This window comes from Somniosus microcephalus, chromosome 1 (assembly GCF_052327205.1).
Source record: "Somniosus microcephalus isolate GS21.2 chromosome 1, FLI_Smic_1.0, whole genome shotgun sequence".
Taxonomy (NCBI): Eukaryota; Metazoa; Chordata; class Chondrichthyes; order Squaliformes; family Somniosidae; genus Somniosus; species Somniosus microcephalus.
This window is the reverse complement of record NC_140987.1, coordinates 151,652,022-151,675,738: the sequence shown is the minus strand read 5'-3', so window position 1 is coordinate 151,675,738 and position 23,717 is coordinate 151,652,022. Positions and strand designations below refer to the sequence as shown.

The 23,717-nt window shown below is 45.0% G+C and overlaps 1 protein-coding gene across 1 annotated transcript in view; it reads left to right on the top strand.

Annotated features, from left to right (window-relative positions):
- The window catches only part of LOC147124414 (uncharacterized), a 347,949-nt gene that overhangs the window by 38,747 nt on the left and 285,485 nt on the right, over positions 1-23,717 (top strand). Inside the window, exons 5-6 of the mRNA XM_085969950.1 lie at positions 5,818-5,907; positions 6,812-6,921. Of these exons, the coding sequence (XP_085826076.1) occupies positions 5,818-5,907; positions 6,812-6,921 (200 nt within the window). The remainder of the gene's footprint in view (positions 1-5,817; positions 5,908-6,811; positions 6,922-23,717) is intronic.

Sequence of the window (23,717 nt, the reverse complement as noted above, 5' to 3'; positions counted from 1 at the left end):
ATTTTTATTAATGGTATAGATATAGGTGTTGGGGGCATTACCTGAAAATTTACAGATGATACTAAGATCTGTGCAAGTGTTAGGACTGTAGATGATGCTCATCTGCTTCAGGCAGATCTTAATGTGTTGGGAGATTGGGTTCATGACTGACAAATAATGTATAACTGAGATAAGTTCAGTGGGCAGGACAAATGCTCAACATTCATACGCCCTTGAGGGAAAAGCATTAAAGAATCTGGAGATAGAAAGAGATTTGGGCATTCTAGTGCTTACATCTTTAAAGGTACATGAGCAATGCCGTGAAATGATAGCTAGAGCAGATAGGATGTTGTGGTGTATCAATAGGACAATTGAGTACAAGACGAGGCATAATATTTTGTCTTTGTACAAGACCTTGGTCAGGCATCACTTGGAATATTGTGTCCAGTTTTGGTCTCCTCACATGGTGGGTGATAGTGAGGCTTTGGAAAGGGTGCAGAGGAGGACCACTAGACTAATTCACAGTTTAAAGCAGGTTAATTATCAAGATAGGCTAAAAGAGTTAGGACACTTTAGAGAAGTGTAGACATAGGGGCGATCTGATTGAGGTTTATAAGTTAATAAAGGGAATAGATTGTGTACCAGTTGACAATTTGTTCCAATTAAATAGGTTAGGGAGGACCAGGGGTCACAAATTTAAGTTGTAGAAGACCAGATCTAGGTTAGATGTCAGGAGATGGTTCTTTTCCCAGAGAATAGTGGACCTCTGGAACAGGCTACCGTCTCATGTGGTGGTAATTGTAGTGTATGTGCCTTTAAGAGCCCCCTGTGTACTGTAATGCCGGTAATGGCCACTCGGGCTATATAAGCCTGTATATTGTGTTGTATCAGTGGCGACGAATTGGAAACGGACTTACCTGCAATTTGGCAGCACCTCAAGGACATCGATTCCTCAGACGTCCAAAGTCGAAGAAAAGCAAGAAAAAAAAAAAAGCTGTGGTTTCACCAGCTAGCCGAGCTGGTGGCAGGTACTGCAATAATCTTTCCTGGGTGGCGGGCTGGGGCTCCATCGGCTGGCTCTGCAGCGGGGCCGAGCAGCGAAGGCGGAGGCAAACACAGACAGAGGGGGGGAGCACTCGGGAGACGGCCGACGCTGCAAAGCAGGTCAGCGTTCGGACAAGCAGAGGGAGGGAAAAGTCCCAGAGAGTCCGGCGGGAACGAGTCGCCACCTGTAAATAAAAACCATGGAAAACGGCGTTGTCAGCAGCAGCAGCAGCGGGAAAGCGCAGGAGGCGCCATTTTTTCTGCAGGAAAGGAAGGAAAGCGCGGGAGGCGCCATTTTTTCCCCAAGATGCCTAAGGCTGGCAATATTAATGCTTTCGATAAAGATATAGAGAATTGGACCACATATGTGGAAAAAGTGGAGAAATATTGCACAGCGAATGAAATAAAAGATGATAAAAAGGCATCGGTACTTCTAAATCTAATGGGTGCAAGGACATACGGGCTGTTATGAAACTTAATCACTCCAGCCAAACCGATGGGCAAGAATTTTAAGGAGATTGTTGATACCCTACACTGCCAATTCGGGACAGGACTGGCAGATTCTCTACGAGACAAATTCGTCTGCGGTCTCCTAAGTGAAGGAACACAAAAAAAGCTACTTTCTGAGAAAGATTTGACACTGGACAAGGCTTTCAGTGTGGCTGTATCATACGAAGCAGCAGCAAGAGGAGCTGCAAAGATACAGCAAAAGCCACAGGACTTCGGCACCCATGAAATGACATGGGGTTTCGAGAGATGTTATCGCTGCGGCAGATCCACCCATGACCAGAGGGACTGCTGGTTCAAGGACAAAGCATGCAGGCAATGTGGAAAGATGGGACACATTACATGTGTATGCCGACCTGGAAAAAAAAAATCCACTGACAGAAAAAAAATCAATAAGGAAAAGTACAGAAAGGTACAAATGATGACGGACAGTAGCTCCAAAGACCAGAAGAGCAATAGCGACTCCGGAAACAAGAGACTAAGCTCTCTCAAATTACATAATGTAATTGCCAAAGAAGATTACCAGACCATTTGGGTTACCCTCACGATAGCGGGGTCCCCAGTTAAAATGGAGCTAGATACAGGATCAGCCCTAACCGTCATAAGTCGACGGGATTACGAGCGGCTATTTCCGCATATACCTTTGAAAGACACATCCATTATCTTGAAAACATATACGGGGCAGAAAGTATACCCAAAAGGGAAAATAAAGGTGCCTGTTGTATACAACGGCAAGGAAATACAGAAGTTGTATTTATACGTTCTACAAGATGGTGGTCCACCACTGTTGGGACGTGAATGGATCAGGAAGATACGTTTAGACTGGCAGTCCATTCAGGCACTGACGGTGACCAGTAAGGAAAAAAATGATGATGACGTCATACCTGAACGATTCAAAGACATCTTGGCCAACGCCAAGGAAGTGTTTCAAGAGAAACTAGGAACCTTGAAAGGCATCACCGCCTCAATAAAAGTGGAAGATGTGGCAATTCCCAAGTTTTTTAAGGCAAGGCCGGTGCCATACGCAATTCGTCCAGCAGTCGAGGCAGAGCTGGAGAATTTGGAAAAGGCAGGTGTATTATCCAAGATAGATTGGAGCGAGTGGGCAACACCCATTGTCCCGGTCATGAAGAAAACGTTGAATAATGATAAATCTGAAGAACAGAGAAAAATTTGCATCTGTGGAGACTTCAAGGTGACTGTAAACCCGGTCCTTCACTATCCGGAGGGAAACGTTTCACCAAAATTGACGTGGCACAGGCATATCTACAGATGGAGGTGGAAGAGGCCTCTAAAAAGTATCTTACGATAAATACACACAAAGGCCTGTACCAGTACAATCGACTGGTTTTTGGAGTAGCATCAGCTCCAGCTATCTGGCAAAGAGCTATGGAGCAAGTCCTCCAAGGGATTCCGGGGACTCAATGCTACCTAGATGACATCCTTGTAACAGGAGAAAACGACAACGAGCACCTTGCCAATTTGGAGCAGGTGCTCACTAGGCTGAGAGAATGGGGCCTACGAGCAAATCGCCCCAAGTGCGAATTTTTCCAGAATCAAATATCATATTGTGGCCATATAATTAATAAGGAAGGGTTGCATAAGTCACCTGAAAAAATTGAAGCGGTCATAAAAGCCCCAGCACCTGAAAATGTTTCACAATTAAGGTCGTTCCTGGGATTGATAAATTACTATCATAAATTTTTACCGAACTTATCAACTCTTCTGCACCCTCTTAATGAACTGCTACAAACAGGAGTAATTTGGAAATGGAGCGAAGACTGTAAACGTGCCTTCCATAAATGCAAAGACTTAATCACGTCCAAGGAAGTTTTGGCTCATTACAACCCATCACTGCCAATCAGACTGGCGTGCGATGCATCCCCTTACGGCGTAGGAGCAGTATTATCGCATAGATTCCCTGATGGCTCGGAACGGCCGATAGCTTTTGCGTCACGCTCATTGAACTCAGCTGAGCGTAACTATGCCCAAATCGACAGGGAAGCACTCAGCCTGGTATGGGGAGTGAAGAAATTCAACCATTACCTACACGGACAAAAATTTACCTTGTTGACTGACCATCAACCCCTCATCTCCATATTCAACCCTAAAAAGGGTGTTCCCATTATGACAGCGCAAAGGCTACAGAGGTGGTCCCTTTTTCTAGGGGCACACCAATATGACATAGAATACAAAGGATCAAAACAGCATGGGAATGCTGACGGTTTATCACGCCTACCATTGCTAATGGTAGAAGAGGCACCTACAGTAGACCCAGTGGAGATGTTCCACTCTACCATAGTCGAATGCCTACCAGTAACAAATTCTGCCATTGAAAGGGAAATGAGAAATGACCCGACTCTCTCACGAGTCTACGATTTAACAGTGAAGGGATGGCCAGCACATGGCGAACCACTGTTGCCAGCATTCTCGCAAAGAAGAGAACAGCTGTCAGTGTGCCGAGGAACCTTGATGTGTGGATCCAGAGTGGTGATTCCACCCAAACTCCAGGATAAAGTGCTAAAGGAGCTTCACGAGGGGCATCTGGGTGGAGTGAAAATGAAGAACCTAGCCAGGGCGTTTGTATGGTGGCCAGGTATCGATGGAGACATTGAAGAAATGACCAAGAGCTGCCTAGGATGCCAGAAGGTCCAAAACGCTCCACCACAAGCCCCTCTACATCCATGGGAGTGGCCCTCATCTCCATGGCAAAGGGTACACATCGACTTTGCTGGTCCATTTATGGACTCAATGTTCTTAATCGCGGTTGATGCACACTCCAAGTGGCCGGAGGTAATAAAGATGTCCTCCACCACCACGGAAAAAACCATCACAGTATTAAGGACCATATTTGCCAGGAATGGGCTGCCTGAACAGATCTGTTCTGATAATGGACCGCAATTTTTGTCCGAAGAATTCAGGAAGTTCTTAAAAAACAATGGGGTTAAGCACTACACGTCCGCCCCATACCATCCCGCCACCAATGGATTGGCTGAAAGGTTTGTCCAGACCTTCAAGAAGGCCATAAAGGCCATGGGTAATGAAGACATAAAACTTCAGCATAAGGTAGATAACTTCTTGTTTGCATACAGGAATGCAACACATATGGTTACAAACCAAACTCCCGCCATGATGTTCTTCAATAGAAGCCTAAGATGCTGGCTGGATTTGATCAAGCCAAACATCAGAAGGGACGTGGAGAACCGGCAATTTCAAGGCATGAATGAAAGGCCAACTAGAACCTTCCAGATAGGTCAACAAGTTTTGGCCCGGGACTACCGTACCGAGAAATGGCAGCCTGGAACTATTTGCACACGACTAGGACCGCTGATGTATACCGTGGACATTGGAGAAAGCATAATAAGGCGCCATGCTGACCAAATCATAGAGTCATCCGAAAAGGGACAACCTACACCACAACTCTATACGCCTAATGATGAAGTAGAGATACCCATAGTATCTACCTCCGATCCGGTGATACTGGAACCAGATGAACCCGACACTGGCATTCAAGCCGAATCAGCCTTGCCAAAAGAACCTACTACACCACCAGAAACTACTACACCACCGAGGCATTATCCGGACCGAGTCAGGAAGCCTCCAGAGAGACTGACTTATAATTGATTAACTGCAGCAATGTGTAGATTATTGTTCTTGTAACATGTAATTAATGATTACTTAAAATATTATGTACTGGTTGGCTAAAAGGGGAGGAATTGTAGTGTATGTGCCTTTAAGAGCCCCCTGTGTACTGTAATGCCGGTAATGGCCACTCAGGCTATATAAGCCTGTATATTGTGTTGTATCAGTTAGTTCACCTCCAGACTTTGTTCAGTAAACACCTGTGAAACCTACCTTCCGTGTCTCTATTAATACACGGATACAACAGTGGTGCTGATTCATTGAATTCCTTCAAGCCAGAGCTGGACCTGTTTCTGGTTGGGGTGGAGATCACCTCTTACAGAAGGTAGGTACTGCAGGGAATTCAGGGCCAGAGTGATCTCCTGGACTAGTTTTGATTGCCTAGATGGGTGGGAGAGGAATTTCTCAGAATTTTCCCCCCAAATTGGCCTGTTTTTTTTTAGTAGGTTTTTCACCTCTCCCAGGAGATCACATGGTTTTGGGTGGGGTGGAGAGTATATATTGTGATACACAAGGTATCGCAATTTTGTGGGGCAGGTTCGATGGGTCCTTACCTGTCTGTCATTGTTCATATAAAATCTACTCCAGTACCTTGCTGAAGACATAACCAACATAAACAAACATATATATTGTGTTTGTCTTTAGTTTTTCAGTAAGCATAAAGGCTTCTTCATGTCAGAAGAAGAACGACTGACCGAACTTAATGAGTATGAATTTGAAGAGGTTTCTGAAAGGGTATGTATTCTAATGATACTAATAATTTCTAATAATTTAACAGCAAAATCAAAGAACAGTTACTATTTGCTATTTAAAATTTGCCTCTTATACCTTACGGATTTAGAAACATACCCACCACATCATGAATAACACAATCATGTGATTAAAGTTGGCTGTCTGATTTGAAATTGTTGCTGCTAATTGTATATTTAATCCATGAGTGAATGATCTGTTTGGTTTCAGAGGATGGGCTAAGTTTTAGAAGTGATGAATCAAATCTGGTCTAGGCCTCTTTGTACAGCCGTTGCACATTATTACAACAGATTGTAGAATTTAGTTTATAGCGACTCATTAAATTATGATAAATGTCTTTTTTCAAAAAAGAGGAGACTTCAAGGTCTCGGGGTAATTGACATTTTCAAGATTACTAAGAGAAGTGACAAAGATGATCCAGGCAAATTGTTCACTATGATGAAGGATGTGAATACTAGGGATAAAAGTTAACAATTAGGAAGTTGGGAGTAAGAAAGGAAGTCGGGTAGAATCTTTATTCAATTTTAGGATAATACAGTCATGGCATAAATTGCTATGGAAAGAGGTAGATGTATATCTGGCAGAAGAAAAAGAGGGATATTGTGAGAAATTGTTTAGTTGGTTCATCTCTGAGAAGCAAGTAAATTTGCTGGGCCCTTTTCTGTTCCAAAACATTCTTATCTTTAAAATGCCAAAGAAAGTAACTTCTTGTGTTGGGAAAAGAACAAAAAGAATGATTAGGATTATAGACTTTATGAAGTTGATACCTATAAATTAACTCTTTAGAATGTTCAGTATATGTTCCAACCAATTACATACTTTCAAAAAACAAAACATGAATCTATGTTCTTTCTTGCACATAAAAAATGATATGTTGTTTTCTGTGAAGGTGGATGAAGCTCTTAATTCTGCTGAGCATGCAACTCAGCATTTAGCAGAACTGAATCAGGAGATAATAAACTACAAGAACACTGCAGTCTTAAACAAGGATAATAAGAAGTAAGTGCTACAACCACAAAGGGATATGTTAACATCCTGTTTGTCCTTTTATTGATGTGTGCCAATTTAACAATAACAATTGCAATTTACTAAAATTGAAGCCAATTTCATGTTTAAAAATTGGGGAATTTTACCAGTTCCTGGAGGCTTCTAAAACATTTTTAAAATAGTTATGGTCTCATAGGTGATTACAAAGGTGCCTTTGTGTCATAAATCAGATTTGAACAAGTTAATACATCTCACATCTGGATGATGTTAAGACCAGGCAGCCTTAGCCAGGAAATCCTTAATGAGGTTAAGGGTGTTCTCACACAGAGGTGAGGCCAACAGGCTGTGGGACAAATTGTGTTTTCTAACTGTGCCTCACAGTGCATCATAACTCTGTTTATAGGTATTCATTGCTATACGTATTCATTCCACATACTCCACAAACCATGGGAATTTAGTTTAGCTTGTTAAGAGAAACCACATGCAAAGCGCACACATGAAAATGTCATCATTGAGTTGCATATAACTGTTCCTGCATATAGACCTCTACTCTCATGTTTTATAAAGCTCAAGGCCCACAGCATTGCATCAGTTTGTGTGCCCCCAGCTAAGTTCTTCCCAAGCAGGTCGCTAAAGTTTGAACAAAGTCACTAGCCCCTCAATAGCTTTAGGTTAGATTACTCACACAGAATATCAAACATTCTGTTATTCAAGCGCCCAGTCTGTTTATTTTTCTCTTTTAGGTTTCCCGAGAACCAAAGGTATTAACGCCAGGTGATGAACCTCCAGAAAAAGATACTAATCTATTTTTTTCAGGACATGTATATAAAAAGAAAGAAAAGCTTCTTCTCTTCTTCTTTTAGGCAGTCCCTCGGAACCGAGGATGACTTGCTTCCACACTAAAAATGAGTTCTCGGGTGACTGATGAGTCCAATGCGGGACCTACAGCCTCTGTCACAGGTGGGGCAGATGGTGGTTGAAGGGGTGGTTGGATGGGGTGCTTGGGTTGACGTGTGCTCCTTCCGCTGTTTGTGCTTGGCTTCTGCTTGCTCCCGGCGAAGAGACTCGAGGTGTTCGGCGCCTTCCTGGATGCTTCTCCTCCACTTTGTGCGGTCTTGGGCCAGGGATTCCCAGGTTTCGGTGGGGATGTTGCACTTTTTCAAGGAAGCTTTGAGGGTGTCTTTGAAGCATTTCCTCTGCCCACCTGGGGCTCTCTTACCGTGTCGGAGCTCCGAGTAGAGCGCTTGTTTTGGGAGTCACATATTGGGCATGCGGACGATGTGGCCCGTCCATCAGAGAAGATCGAGCGTGGTCAAAGCTTCGATGCTGGGGATGTTGGCCTGAGCGAGAACACTGACATTGGTGCGCCTATCCTGCCAATGGATTTGCAGGATCTTGCAGAGGCAGCGTTGGTGGTACCTCTCCAGTGCTTTGAGGTGCCTGCTGTATATGGTCCATGTCTCTGAAGCATACAGGAGGGCGGGTATCACTACTGCTCTGTAGACCATGAGCTTGGTGCTGGGTTTGAGGTCCTGGTCTTCAAACACTCTCTCTTCCTCAGGCGACCAAAGGCTGCACTGGCACACTGAAGGCAGTGTTGGACTTCGTCATCAATGTCTGCCCTTGTTGACAGTAGGCTCCTGAGGTATGGAAAGTGGTCCACGTTGTCCAAGGCCTCGTCATGGATTTTAATAATCGTGGAGCAGTACTGTGTGGCGGGGGCAGGTTGGTAGAGGACCTTTGTATTACAAATGTTTAGTGTAAGGCCCACGCTCTCGTACGCTTCGGTGAAGGTGTTGACGATGGTTTGGAGTTCGGCCTTAGATTGTGCGCAGACGCAACCATCATCTGCATACTGTAATTTGATGACTGAAGATGGGACGACCTTGGATCTGGACTGGAGGCGATGGAGGTTGAACAGTTTCCCGTTTGTTCTGTAGATTAGCTCAACTCCAGTGGTGTGTTTACTGAGAGTGAGCTGGAGCATTGCAGCCAGGAAGATTGAGAAGAGCGTTGGTGCGATGGCACAGCCTTGCTTGATCCCAGTCAATACGTAAAATGTGTCTGTGGTGGATCCGTTGGTCAGGATCATGGCTTGCATGTCGTCGTGAAGCAGGCGGAGGATGGTGACAAACTTTTGAGGGCAGCCGAATTTGAGGAGGACACTCCATAATCCCTCATGGTTGACGGTGTCGAAGGTCTTTGTGAGGTCAAAGAAGGCCATGTACAGCAGTTGGTGCTGTTCCCTGCATTTCTCTTGCAGTTGACACGTGGTGAAGATCATGTCCATTGTGCCCCTTAGTGGGCGGAATCCGCATTGCGACTCTGGGAGGAGCTCTTCAGCCACTGGGTGAAGGCAATTGAGGGGGATTCCCTGTGGCAGACAGCAGGGAGACTCCTCTGTAATTACCGCAATCGGACTTGTCACCTTTCTTGTAGATGGTTACGATTGCAGCGTCTCTGAGATCCCCTGGCATGCTCTCCTCCTTCCAAATAAGAGAAATTAGTTCATGTATTCATGCCAATAGTGCTTTTCCGCCATGCTTCTTAGGTCAGCTGCTTTGGCTGGCATATAGAGAACAGATAAAGTGAGAAATAACAAATAAAGATATTAGTACAGAAGGAGCTATGACACAAATTGTAATCTTACACTCAGCATAGAGTTTGTACCTCAGCTGGCTCAGGTATTACATTTCTTGCATCAAAACAAACTACTGCCTCCATGGCTGGTTCAGCATATCTGCACCAAAAGAACTCATCTAACCTGGCCAATTACTGCTCTACGAGCCTCCTTCCAATCATCAAAAAAGTGATGGAAGGAGCCGAGAGTAGTGCCATGAAGAAACCCATACTTACCAGTAACCTACACGCTGATGCTCATTTCAGGTTCCACAAGAACCACTCGGCTCTAGACCTCGTTACTCCCTTGATCCAGATTTGGATTCAAGAGAATAATGCCAGTGGAAAGGCAAGAGTAGCTGCCTTCAACATGAAGCCAGCATTCAATCAAGTATAGCATCAGGGAACCCTAGCAAAACTGAGGTTAATATGGATAAACTGAAAAATCCTCCGGTGGCTAGAGTTCTAGTGGACACACAGGCTGTGGTTGTTGAAAGCGAATCATCATGCCTCTAGGATATTGCTGCATGAGTTCCTCCAGGTAACACCTTTGGCCGAACTATCTTCAGCTGCTTCAACTTTGACTTTCTCTCCATCATAAGGTCAAAATTGGGGCTGTTTGCTGATGATTCCACAGTGGGGGAAGAACAACTTCATTCAGAATTCTGCCAATAGTGTTTTTCTGCAAGGTAAGTGTAGTGATCAATAGCATGTCATTCTATAGTGGACACTAGGTGGAGCCGTAGAGCTGTATATAGCTGTATGTATAAGACTACACTTCCCAGCTATATATTATATTAAGACTACATTACCCATGAGGCTAGGCTACCCACAAGGCAGCAGTCAAGATGGAAGCCTCTACAAGATGCTGTACAAGTCCACCTGTGCTCAATAAAGTAACTAGCAAAAGCTAGCTGTGTTCATAATAAGAATGTATATTTATTAATGAACATAACATGGTACCAGGGTGGTGAAGATCTGCTGAAAATTGTGAAAAGCGACATGGAGAATTTGAAGACACCAGAGCGTTTGAAACTCACAGAAAAAATCGACTACAATTGGCAGAATTTTAAACAGCAATTCGAACTCTACATTGCAGCCATCGGATTCGGTATGAAGCCAGATGCAAGGAAGATAGCGTTGCTGCTTACGGTTGCAGGCCCACAGGCGATAGAGGTATTTAATACATTTGTATTTAATCCAGCGGAGAACAGAGACAAATTAGACGATGTGCTACAGAAATTTGATGCACATTGTTCTCCCAAAAAGAATGAGACGTATGAAAGATACATCTTCCGTTCTCAGACACAGCAACAAAATGAGACTTTTGATAGCTTTATAACTGATCTGAAACTGAAAGCACAGACATGTAATTTCTCTGAGCTCAAAGCATCCATGATTCGTGACCAGATTGTGTTTGGTATTCATGATAAAAAAAGTCAGGGAACGTCTGTTGAGAGAAACCGAACTAAATTTGGAAAATGCAGTGAAAATATGCTAAGCCAGCGAGCTAGCTCGAAAGCACGCGCAGACTTTCAGTGAAATCAATAATGATGCAATTGTAATGAGTGATAATGCTGCTGTCGGTGCTATGTCCTATAAGGGGAAGAAACATGGGCAGAACAGAAATGAAAAGCAATCGGAGGATGAAATTTTTAATTGTAAACGCTATGGTTACAAACACCAGTTAAGACAATGCCCAGCGTTTGGAAAAATGTGCACAAAGTGTAATGGAAAGAATCACTTTGCCAAACAATGCTTTTCAAAAGTACAAACTAAGAAAGGGCAACGAGTTAATGTAATTGAGGACACTGATTTAAGTGAGACATTTTTTGTAGGAATGGTGTCATGTGACAATATCAAAAAGGATACAGAAAATGTGCAGCCCTCAGAAATGGACAATGCTGAACATAAAGTTAATGCAGTAAAAGAGGACAAATGGATGATCCCACTGCAGGTAAATGGAGCATTAGTTACCTTGAAACTAGACACTGGGGCAAAAGCAAACTTAATCAGTATGAGTGACATTAACAATATGAAAGAAAAGCCCAAAATACAGAAAAAGTCAGTACTACTGAAGGACTATAATGGACAGAAAATAGATAGCTTAGGTGTATGCAGACTTAAAGTGACAGTCAAAGACAAAGTGCATCATCTCATGTTTTCTGTTGTGGCTGAAAGGCTTGATTCACTACTGGGTGACAAAGCTTGTGAGGACTTAGAACTGGTCAAAAGAGTCTACCGTATAAACTGTGCCATAAGCAGACCAGATGACTCGGTGGATTCTGTAGTGAATAATTTCCAGGATGTGTTCAAAGGATTTGGAGTTCTACCATTCACTTACAAGATCCAGCTAAAGCAGAATGCTCAGCCAGTGGTACATGCTCCACGGAGAGTTCCAGCACCCCTGCGTGACCGGCTCAAGAATGAACTGGAAAGAATGACCACACTAGGAGTCATCAGGAAAGTCGAAGAGCCAACAGACTGGGTTAACTCCGTGGTATGTGTAAAGAAAAAGAACAATGATCTAAGAATATGCATGGATCCAAAGGACTTAACTGCAAACATAAAACGTGAACACTACCAGATTCCCAAGCGAGAAGAAATCACCAGTGAAATGTCAGGTGCCAGATACTTTACAAAGCTCGATGCCTCACAAGGATTTTGGCAACTAAAACTGGATGAAGAGAGCACCAAATGCTGTACCTTCAACACACCATTTGGCAGGTATTGTTTCCTCAGAATGCCTTTCAGGATAATATCTGCATCTGAAATCTTTCATAGAGCGATGGAACACATAATTGAAGATCTGGAAGGAGTTCGGGTCTATGTTGATGATATCATCATCTGGGGCTCCACACTGAAAGAACACAATGAGAGACTGACTAAAGTGCTACAGAGCATACGCCGGAATGGACTGAAGCTCAACAAAGCCAAGTGTCAGTTTGGCATCCAGGAAGTCACTTTCCTAGGAGATAATCTATCTGGTAAAGGAATAGAGCCAGATATGGAAAAAGTAAACGCCATACTCAAAATGCCCCGACCCACTGACAAAAAAGGAGTGCTACGCATCATGGGGATGATAAACTTCATTGGAAAGTTCATTCCTAACTTGTCAGCCAAGACAGCCTGTCTGCGAGACCTGCTACATAAAACAAATGAGCTTGCATGGACAGAAAGACATGAACAAGAGTGAATGAACCTTAAAACAGTGCTGACAACCACACCTGTACTCACCTTCTTTGACCCAACAAAAAGAATCAAAGTGTCAACGGATGCATCAAAAGATGGCCTAGGTGCGGTCTTGCTACAAGCAGAGGGTGAAGATTGGAAGCCTGTTGCCTATGCCTCCAGGTCTATGACTGATACGGAGTGTCGATACGCCCAGATTGAAAAGGAATGTCTAGGCTTGGTAGTTGGACTAGAAAAGTTTCATGGCTACATATATGGACTTCCCACCTTCACAGTTGAGGCAGACCACAGCCCTCTGGTTGCCATCATAAAAAAAAACCTGAATGAGATGTCTCCAAGGAGTCAACGACTCATGATGAAACTGCAAAGATATGACTTTGAACTGATCTACACACCAGGCAAATACATAGTGTTAGCAGATGCACTATCCCGAGCACCCACAATGAGTCATGTGAGCTCTACTGAAGAAGACGTGGATGTTCATGTGAGTATGGTCACTGCTGCGCTGCCCATGTCAGACACAAAATCAAAGCAAATAGCAGAAGAAACAGTAAAAGATACAGTATTACAAACAGTAATAGAGAACATTCATCATGGTTGGCCAAAAGGTTCCTGTCCAAAATATTTTCACATAAGGTCAGAATTGAGTGTCGCAAGTGGACTATTACTAAAACAGAACAGAATAGTCATTCCACAGGCTCTACGTCAAGACATGCTCAAAAGGATTCATGAGGGACACCTCGGAATTGAAAAATGCAAAAGGAGAGCAAGAGACACTGTTTATTGGCCTGGTATAAATAAGGACATTGAGAACATGATAGGCAAATGTGAGACATGTCGGAAACACCAAAACAAACAAGCAAAGGAACCAATGATAGTAGCTGACATACCAACAGCAGCATGGCAAAAGGTTGGTATGGACCTTTTTCATTTAAATGGTAAAGACTATCTAATAGTGATTGACTACTATTCTAACTATCCTGAGATGGCGCTGCTCTCAAGCACCACAGCAAGCAGTGTCATAATGCATGGGAAATCCATCTTCGCCAGACATGGAATTCCCAGGATTGCCGTTAGCGACAATGGTCCGTGCTTCAACTGTAAGGAGTGGCAACAGTTTGCAGCACATTATGACTTTCAGCACATCACATCCAGTCCTTTGTATGCTCAGTCAAATGGTAAGGCAGAGAAAGGTGTTCAAGTTCTCAAGCAGCTACTGAAGAAAGCGACAGAAAGCAAGTCTGATCCTTATCTCGCCCTGCTGAGCTACCGAGCCTCACCTTTAGACTGTGGTTCTTCACCTGCTGAACTACTAATGGGTCACAAGTTGCGCACCACGCTACCCTGCTGTGCAAAAGAACAGCAAAGTGAGGAACTGAGACAGAGACTTCAACTGTTAAAGCTGAAACAGAAATCATACTATGACAAGTCATCCAAAACTCTAAAACCATTGACAAAGGATGATGTTGTCAGGATTGAGGATCCAGATGCATGGAACAGGAAAGCTACAGTTCTTGAGGAAGTAGGACCAAGGTCATACACTTTTAGAACTGAGGAAGGACAGATTCTCAGGAGGAACCGCCGTTCCCTCCTAAAAACACAAGAGACTATTCAAGACCAGATTGATGACAATGCCGCAACTGCATCTTGTCATTCACCACCAGAACAATCTCATGAAGACACATCAGACTTACCCGTGTTGAGAAGATCCACACGTGAAGTAAAAGAGCCTGATAGACTTAATCTTTGAGTACAATGTAAAGCTTTGAAAATGTGTTGACAGTTTTGAAAATGTTTATGTTTATAGAGCACTAACAAAAGTGTTACTGATATTATCTTTATTGTTTTCTTGAAAGTTGATTGATATTGATTTTGTTAAACCTCAAAGAAAGGGGGATGTAGTGATCAATAGCATGTCATTCTATAGTGGACACTAGGTGGAGCCGTAGAGCTGTATATAGCTGTATGTATAAGACTACACTACCCAGCTATATATTATATTAAGACTACATTACCCATGAGGCTAGGCTACCCACAAGGCAGCAGTCAAGATGGAAGCCTCTACAAGATGCTGTACAAGTCCACATGTGCTCAATAAAGTAACTAGCAAAAGCTAGCTGTGTTCATAATAAGAATGTCTATTTATTAATGAACATAACAGTAAGGTGGTTCTGTGTTGGCCCCCATTGAAATAACTGGAATCACTTCAATCCCCATAACTTTTAATTGGATTGGCTGTGAATGATAGAGTCCCCCCTAATAGCAAGTTTCCGTAATGAACAAAATCAATATTATTTCAATAATGTTAATAGATATATTTACCTTGAAGGGAAAGTACTCTCTAGACTTTTCTTCCCCTTTAATGATGATGTAAATTGCAAATGGTATGCTGGGAGTAGCAGGCTCTGAAGTAAATGGTTTTCTTTGTTCCATACTTTACTGTAGTATTCTTAATTGTTACCTTATTTACTTACCTCCTTCCTTCTCACCAGCAGGATGACAGTTTTATAACTGTAAAATGAAAGATCTACAGAACAGGTGTTCAATAGCTATGAGACTGTTGACAATTTGAGCCTAGAAATCTGATCATTCGCGGAACCAGGCGCGCACTGCACACGCCTGTTACAATTGACTCAGACAGTACATAATATTTGTGCTGCCTGATCATTTTAATCACACAGGCGTGCAGCTAGTGCTACCCATGCTACTCATTGGCTGCACGCCTATAAAGGGGGTGCAGATATTGCGCATTTATGACGCCACTTAACAGCAGCCAGCACCTCTTGAAGGGAAGGTGCATTCTGGCTGCAGACACCAGGAAAACACTTTTGGAAGTAGAGATATGACTGAAGCAAGCACTGAAAGAGCACCAAGGTTCTTGAATGCTGCTTTGGAGGCCTTGGTGCAGGCAGTGGACAGGAGGGTGTATACCCTCTCGACCCCCCTCCCCCCAGGGGGCAGGAAGCCCTTCAAGCATCACTCCACCAACAGTAGGAAGAAATTGCAGAGTATGCGAATACCAGGAGAGTAGCACCCAGGACATGGCTGCAACGCAGGAAGAAGTTTAATAATTTTACTAGAGTTGTTAAGGTAAGACTCCACTCCCCTGCTTCCCTTCACTCTCCTACAATCACTGCACCGCACTTCACCATACCTTCTTCTCATACTCACGCACTCCCCACTATTACAACCTTCACCACTATTACAACCCTCACTCCCCACAACTCACATACACAGGCAATGTATCCATGCCCTGGATCAAGGTTAAAGTTATGGCTGCAGCAGGTGACTATCTCAGTGACAGCCTCCTTGGTAAAGCAAAGGTGCCAGAGACATTGCTTCTGAATAAAGTTAATGTAGGAGAAGTGCTCCCTGAATGCCTGCTGTGATTATGGCCTTCTATGCAGTGCCCTCCTCCTCCTCTCTCTTCTGGTAGCAGCTCTTGCTCTCTGGTGTCTTCCTTGCTGCTCCCCCTCCTCCTTCAGCCCCAAAGGCAGCCAGACCACCCATGGCAACAGCCCAGAAAACATGCAACACCAGCAAAATATTGATCTGTTTTGACAAAGTAAACTTTCCAGTGTATAAAACACACCACAAATGTTCTGAACTTATCTAGCAGACTGAAAGAAGAAACCAGCATCTAACCTGTAAGTACTGCATGGTCCCTTTAAATATCGCTGGTGAGGGAGCCTTCCTGACGGTTAGTGCCACATTGTGCTGTGCGAGTTCAGCACGTGGTGCGTAAAGTGCTGGGGCCTTCAAAAATTGAAACTGGGCCCTGCAAGTAGCTCAAGACCCTCATTTAAATAAAATAATTTGGATGTGTGCTCCTGACCCCAGCGCATCCAACTGGACATTTGTACGCACTCGCTGCCCACCAAATTGGGATTTTAGTAGGCCGGTTGGTGCCCAAAAAGCTGGCAATGCGCGGCCAAATTTCTAACCCATGATCTCTACAGTTTTAGTATGGGCTTTTAATATGGTCAGCCAGTGGGTAGCACCCTCACCTCTGAGTCAGAAGGTTGTGGGTTCAAGTCCCACTCCAGAGACTTGAGCACAAAAATCTAGGCTGATACTCCAGTGCAGTACTGAGGGAGTGCTGCACTGTCGGAGGTGCCATCTTTCAGATGAGATGTTAAACCGAGGCCCCATCTGCTCTCTAGGGTGGACATATAAGGTCCCATGGCACTATTTTGAAGAAGAGCAGGGGAATTATCCCTGGTGTCCTGGCCAATATTTATCCCTTAATCAACATAACAAAAACAGATTATCTTGTCATTATCATATTGCTGTTTGTGGGAACTTGCTGAGCGCAAATTGGCTGTCGCGTTTCCTACATTACAAAAGTGACTACACTTCAAAAAAAGTACTTCATTGGCTGTAAAGTGCTTTGGGACGTCCGGTGGTCATGAAAGGCACTATATAAATGCAAGTCTTTCTTTCTGGCTGTAATTATTTTAATACTGATTTCCTCAATAGTACATGGATGAGACTATTAAATCCGTGAATCTTAAGGTATAGTGTTCTTCAATAAATAGACGGAGACTGCAGATCAACAATCAACAGGTGTTTACTGGTTGAGGGTAGTCTAAAAACTAACAGTACAGATGCCTGCTCAGGGCTTATATACAGGTGTGGTCACTGCCGGTACTACAGTATAGAGGAGCTGTAAAAGTAGTTCTCTCTTAAAGGTGCATACAGTACAATTCCTCCCCTTTTAGATTAACAGTACCATAACATTCAAATAACAGTTATCACTTTTAACATGCACATTAACTGAAATAGTCCATTTATAGATTCAGTCTTTGGGGCGGCTTCCTGATCCTTTCTGGATAGCGCCTTTCCTGAGTGTCTTGTTCTTGGTGCGGAGGCGATTCTGGCCCCTTGTCGTTGGTTAGTTCATCAGTTTCCGATGCTACTGTTTCTGGGGTAGATGTTACCGGTATGTCGGGCTCATCACCAGGTACGCGAGACATGGGGTTGACCCGTTCCTGTGATGCTAGGATCTGGTCGACATGGCATCTCACTATGTTCTCCCCAACATCCACTGTGTACATTAGTGGCCCTTGCCGTGTGCATATCGTTCCGGGTTGCCATTTCTCTGTTCGGTAGTCGCGGGCCAAGACTGGTTGTCCTACATTGAAGCTCCTTGTCGGCTTCTCATTGATGTGCTGGAATTGTTTATCCTCAACATTTCTTCGCACATTTGGTCTGAGCAAATCCAGACGAGATCCCAACCTTCAGTTAAAGAACATCATGGCCGGGGTCTGGTTGGTAACTGCATGTGTCGCATTTCTGTAGGCTAACAGGAAATTGTCCACCTTATGCTGCAGTGGAATGTCGTCATCGCACATGGCCCTTACTGCCTTTTTAAAGGTTTGTACGAACCTCTCAGCCAATCCATTTGTGGCTGGATGATACGGGGCGGATGTGTAATGCCTTACCCCATTCCTTCTCATAAATATCCGAAACTCTTCGGACACAAACTGTGGTCCGTTATCAGAGCAAATCTGCTCTGGCAAGCCGTTCCTGGCAAATATGGTCCGTAGGACTGCAATCGTTTTCTCCGTAGTGGTGGAGGACATTTTGATCACCTCAGGCCATTTTGAGTGTGCATCCACTGCTATTGCACCAGCAAAATCAATATGCACCCGTTGCCATGGAGAGGAGGGCCACTCCCATGGGTGTAGAGGGGCATGTGATGGTGCATTTTGGACCTTCTGGCATCCTGAGCAGCTCTTTGTTAGGTCCTCGATTTGTTGATCGATTCCCGGCCACCACACATAAGCCCTAGCAAGGCTTTTCATTTTCACCCCTCCCAGATGGCCTTCATGAAGCTCATTGAGCACTCTCTCCCTTAACTTGGGTGGAATTACCACTCGGGATCCACACATCACTGTCCCCTGGCATACTGACAGCTGTTCTCTTCTGGATGAGAATGCTGGCAACAGTGAGTCACCATGTGTTGGCCATCCCTTCACCGTCAAATCATATACCCGAGACAGTGTCGGATCATTTCGGGTCTCCTTCTCTATATCCGCGTTAGTTACTGGCAAGCGTTCAATTATCGACGAATAAAATATTTTCGACGGTCCACTGCTGGTGCTTCCTCCACAGTAGGCAGTGGCAGGCGTGATAGCCCATCAGCGTTTCCATGCTGTTTCGTGCCCTTATACTCTATTTCATATTGGTTCGCCCCTAGAAAAAGGGACCATCTTTGTAGCCGTTGCGCAGTCATCACCGGAACGCCCTTCTTTGGATTAAAGATGGAGACAAGTGGTTGGTGGTCAGTCAGCAAGGTGAACTTCTGCCCGTGCAGATAGTGGTTGAACTTTTTTACTCCCCACACTAGGCTGAGGGCCTCCCTGTCAATCTGGGCGTAGTTGCGCTTGGCTGAGGTTAGTGACCGAGACACAAAGGCTACTGGCCTCTCCAAGCCATCCGGGAATTTGTGCGACAACACCACTCCAATACCATAGGGTGATGCATCACACGCCAACCGAATTGGTAGTACTGGGTTGAAATGGGCCAACACCTCTTTTGATGTGATCAATTCTTTGCACTTCTGGAAAGCTCGTTTACATTCATCATTCCACTTCCATGGTACCCCCGTCTGCAGTAGGGTGTTCAGTGGGTGTAATTCTGTAGACAAATTTGGTAAAAACTTATGGTAGTAGTTCACCAGCCCGAGGAACGACCTCAGTTGTGATACATTTTCCGGTGCTGGAGCCTTGACTACTGCCTCAATCTCCTCAGGGGACTTATGTAACCCCTCTTCATCAATAATGTGGCCACAATACGAGATCTGCTTCTGGAAAAACTCGCATTTGTGGCGATTAGCTCGTAGCCCATATCCCTTCAATCTAGTGAGCACCTGCTCCAGGTTGGCGAGGTGATCGCTGTCATTTTCGCCCGTGACCAGGATGTCGTCCAAATAACACTGGATCACTGGAATCCCTTGCAGGACTTGATCCATTGCCCTTTGCCAAATAGCCGGAGCCGATGCTACCCCGAACACCAGCCGGTTGTATTGGTAGAGACCTTTGTGAGTGTTGATCGTGAGGTATTGTTTTGAGGCTTCTTCTACCTCCATTTGCAGGTACGCCTGGGCCAGATCAATCTTAGTGAAGCGTTTTCCTCCAGATAGCGAGGCGAAGATATCTTCAATCCGCGGAAGCGGATATTGTACCGTGTGAAGGACTGGGTTCACTGTCACCTTAACGTCCCCACAGATGCGAACCTTCTTTGGTTCCCCAGGCGTATTACTCAATGACCTCTTCATTACAGGAACGATGGGTGTAGCCCACTCGCTCCAGTCCACTTTGGACAGTACTCCTGAACGTTCCAAACCTTCCAGCTCTGCTTCGACAGCTGGGCGGATCGCATAAGGCACCGGTCTGGCCTTAAAAAAACTTTGGGCTTGCATTTTCCTCTATTTTAATCATCGCTGCTATGCCTTTTAGTGTTCTGAGTCCCTCCTGGAACACTTCCTGTGCGTCAGTTAGCATTTTTGACAGTCGTCCAGGTGTGACGTCGTCATCCTTTTTGGCCTCTACCGTCAGTGCCTGTATGGAATGCCAATCTAATTGTATCTTCCGGATCCATTCACGTCCTAGTAGTGGTCGTCCTCCATCTGGCAATACATATAGGTCCATTTTTGGTATTTCCTGGCCGTTGTATATCACGTTCACCCTTATTTTTCCTTTGGGGTAGACTTTTTGCCCCGTGTACGTCTTCAAGACAATCTCTGTATCTCTCAAGGATATATGTGAGAATAGCCGCTTGTAATCCCTTCGGTTTATGACTGTTAGGGCTGATCCTGTGTCCAGTTCCATTTTCACTTGGACTCCAGCTATCTTGAGCGTGACCCAGATAGTTTGATGATCCTCCGTTTGGATCACCTTATGTAGTTTCAGACAACCCAGCTCCTTGCTTCCGGAGTCTGTATCACTTTTCTGTTCGTCTGAACTACTCTCCGTCACCTTATGTACCTTCTTGTACTTCTCCTGTGGAGATTTCTTGCTGCTGGTTTTCTTCCCCGACCTGCAGACTCTTGCTATGTGTCCTGCTTTTCCACACTGTCTGCACACTTGGTCCTTGAACCAACAATCCTTCTGGTCATGTGTTGTTCTGCCGCAGCGATAACACTTCCCTGCTCCATATGACATTTCATTGGTGCCATATTCTTGCGGTCTCCGTTGTATCTCTGCAGCACCCATGCGGCTGCTTCGTGTGATACTGCCATGCTGAAAGCCTTGTCCAGTGTAAAATCCTTTTCTGATAGAAGCCGTTTCTGGGTTCCTTCACTTTGAAGCCCACACACAAACTTGTCCCTTAGCGTATCTGCTAGTCCCATTCCAAACTGGCAGTGTTTCGATAGCTTGCGCAGTTCCGTTAAATACTCAGCATTACTTTCGTCTTTATGCTGGTTCCTTTTGTGTAACTTAAATCTTTCTGCTATCAGCAGCGGTGTGGGGTTTAAGTGGTCCTGTAGGATTTCCACTATGTTTTCGAAATCCTTATCCACTGGCTTCTCTGGGGTTATTAGGTTTTGCAGTAAGCCATACGTTTTTGCACCCATGGAATTCAACAAAACCAGTGCTTTCCTGGCATCTGGCACTTCATTCGCCTTGCAGTACACCTCAATGCGTTCCACATATGTCGCCCAATCTTCGACTTCATTGTCAAATGCTGTGACACTGTCACTCTTCGGCATCCCTGGGTGTGTTTAGACTGGCTAAAATGGCGTCTCCTGCGCTTCCCTTTCTTCCCGCGCTTGCTCTTCTTCTCCGCTGCGGCTTCAAAAATAGCGTCTCCCGCGCTCTCCCGCGCTCTCCCTTCTTCTCTGCAGCTCAAATGGCGTCTCCCGCGCTTCCTTTCTTCCCCCGCGGACGCTGCTCAGCCCTTGAGCCCTGGCTGCGCTCTGCGCGTTTTCCTGTGCGCCTCTCTCGTTGCCGCCGCTCGGTCCTGAACCCCGGCTGTGCTTTACCCTCTCTCTCTTTTTGTTTTCCGTCGACGCCGCTCGGTCTTCAACCCCCGGCTGCGCCCTGTGCGCTTTACCCTCTCTCTTACCCCGTCGACGCTGCTCGGCCTTTTCTGTGCCGTCGGTTGGCTCCAGCCGCCGCTGTCCGGGAAGGGTCTGCGCTGTACCTGTTGCCAGCCTGTTGCTGGATCGTCGTGGCTGGAGAACCAATCCCAGCTCTCAACAGCCTCCCCTGCGATGCTCACTCTCTGCCGGATGACTGGGCGGTTGCTCGTGGTCGACGCCTGTGCTTCTGGCCTCAACTTTCTTCCACTGTCCTCCAGGAGCGAATCCTTGGGAGGAAATGCAGAGTTGCAGGTAGGTTCGAATCGACCTCGTTGCTACTATTAAATCCGTGAATCTTAAGGTATGGTGCTCTTCAATAAATAGACGGAGACTGCAGATCAACAATCAACAGGTGTTTACTGGATGAGGGTAGTCTAAAAACTAACAGTACAGATGCCTGCTCAGGGCTTATATACAGGTGTGGTCACTGCCGGTACTACAGTATACAGGAGCAGTAAAAGTAGTTCTCTCTTAAAGGTACATACACTACAGAGACTTCATGAAAGTTTCTGTTTTATTTATTCACTGTGGTTTGTAGAACTTAATGGACTATGTAACCAGCTTCACTTTCTAACCTATTGTGCCTGACCTCATGTAGCCATTATAAAAGGCATATTGTCTCAATAAGGAGCTGCCAGCATTGATGATTAACTACATTTAAACATGCCTGATCTTGTTTCGCATTGTATGTTGTACAAAAGATAGAATAGAAAAAGCTTTGGAAACAATGTTGAGTTTTTCAATTTAGAAATACAATATTTATATTCTTGTTGTTTTTAATCAATGTTATTTATCCACTATAAAAATTACCTCCCTTTTTATATATGTTTCACATTTTAATTACAGTTTCCAAATACAGGTAGACTATCCTTTATCCGAAAACCTCGGGACCAGCCGTGTTTCGGTTTTCGGAAAATTTCGGATTTCGGAAGGTATTTTATAAGACTGGGAAATTTGTCGGGGGTGGGTCGGCGGGGGTCCGCGGGGGGGTCAGCGGGGGGTCGGGGGTGGGGGTCGTCGGGGGTTCGGGGCGGGGGTCGGCGGGGGTCGGGGTCGGCGGGGGGGTCGGCGGGAGTCGGGGTCGGCGGGGGGGTCGGCGGGGGTCCGCGGGGGGGTCAGCGGGAGTCGGGGTCGGCGGGGGCCCGCGGGGGTCGGGGTCGGCGGGGGTCCGCGGGGGGTCGGCGGCGGGGGTCGGGGTCGTGCGCACGACTTACGCTGACCCTCTGCTCAGCGTAAGTCGTGCGCCACTCCAGTCATGTCGTGCGCACGACTTACGCTGAACGAAAAAACCTTCGGTTTTTAGAGGGTTTCGGTTTTCGGAAGTTCGGATAAAAGGTAGTCTACCTGTAGTTGGAAAATATAACCATTCTAATTTTTACACCTATGAAACAGAGGGAGTGAGAGAAAGAAAATGACAGAGAGACAGACAGACACACAGAGATACATGTCCAGAAACCAATCATAAAACACCAAATTTAATGTTTGAAGAGACTGCCTGAAAAGTTATAAACTAGTGCTGCCAGGCCTGGGATGCCCCTGTCTTTGTGTTGTTGGGTCCATGGCTCATCCCTTCCCTCAGAAGCAAACCTAATCCCACATTCTACCTCCAGGTTCCCCTGTGATGCCAAACCAGTGAATCCCACCCCCTAATGCCAACAGACATTTCTGCCAAAGCCCAAAACTTTCCCCATTGCAACCAAAACAGAAATCTAGCCCCAACTAGTACATCCGGCACACCACCTGGCTGGGTATTCTCAGCTTTAAAATTGAAAAGCGATATAAGTTAAATACATAGTAAAGGAATATTTAAAGGCCATTTATTTATAGTTTTCACAGAATAATGTGCAGAATCATGGAATATGATCAACTACTGGTAAAAAAAAATCCAAAATAATATTTAAAAAATTGT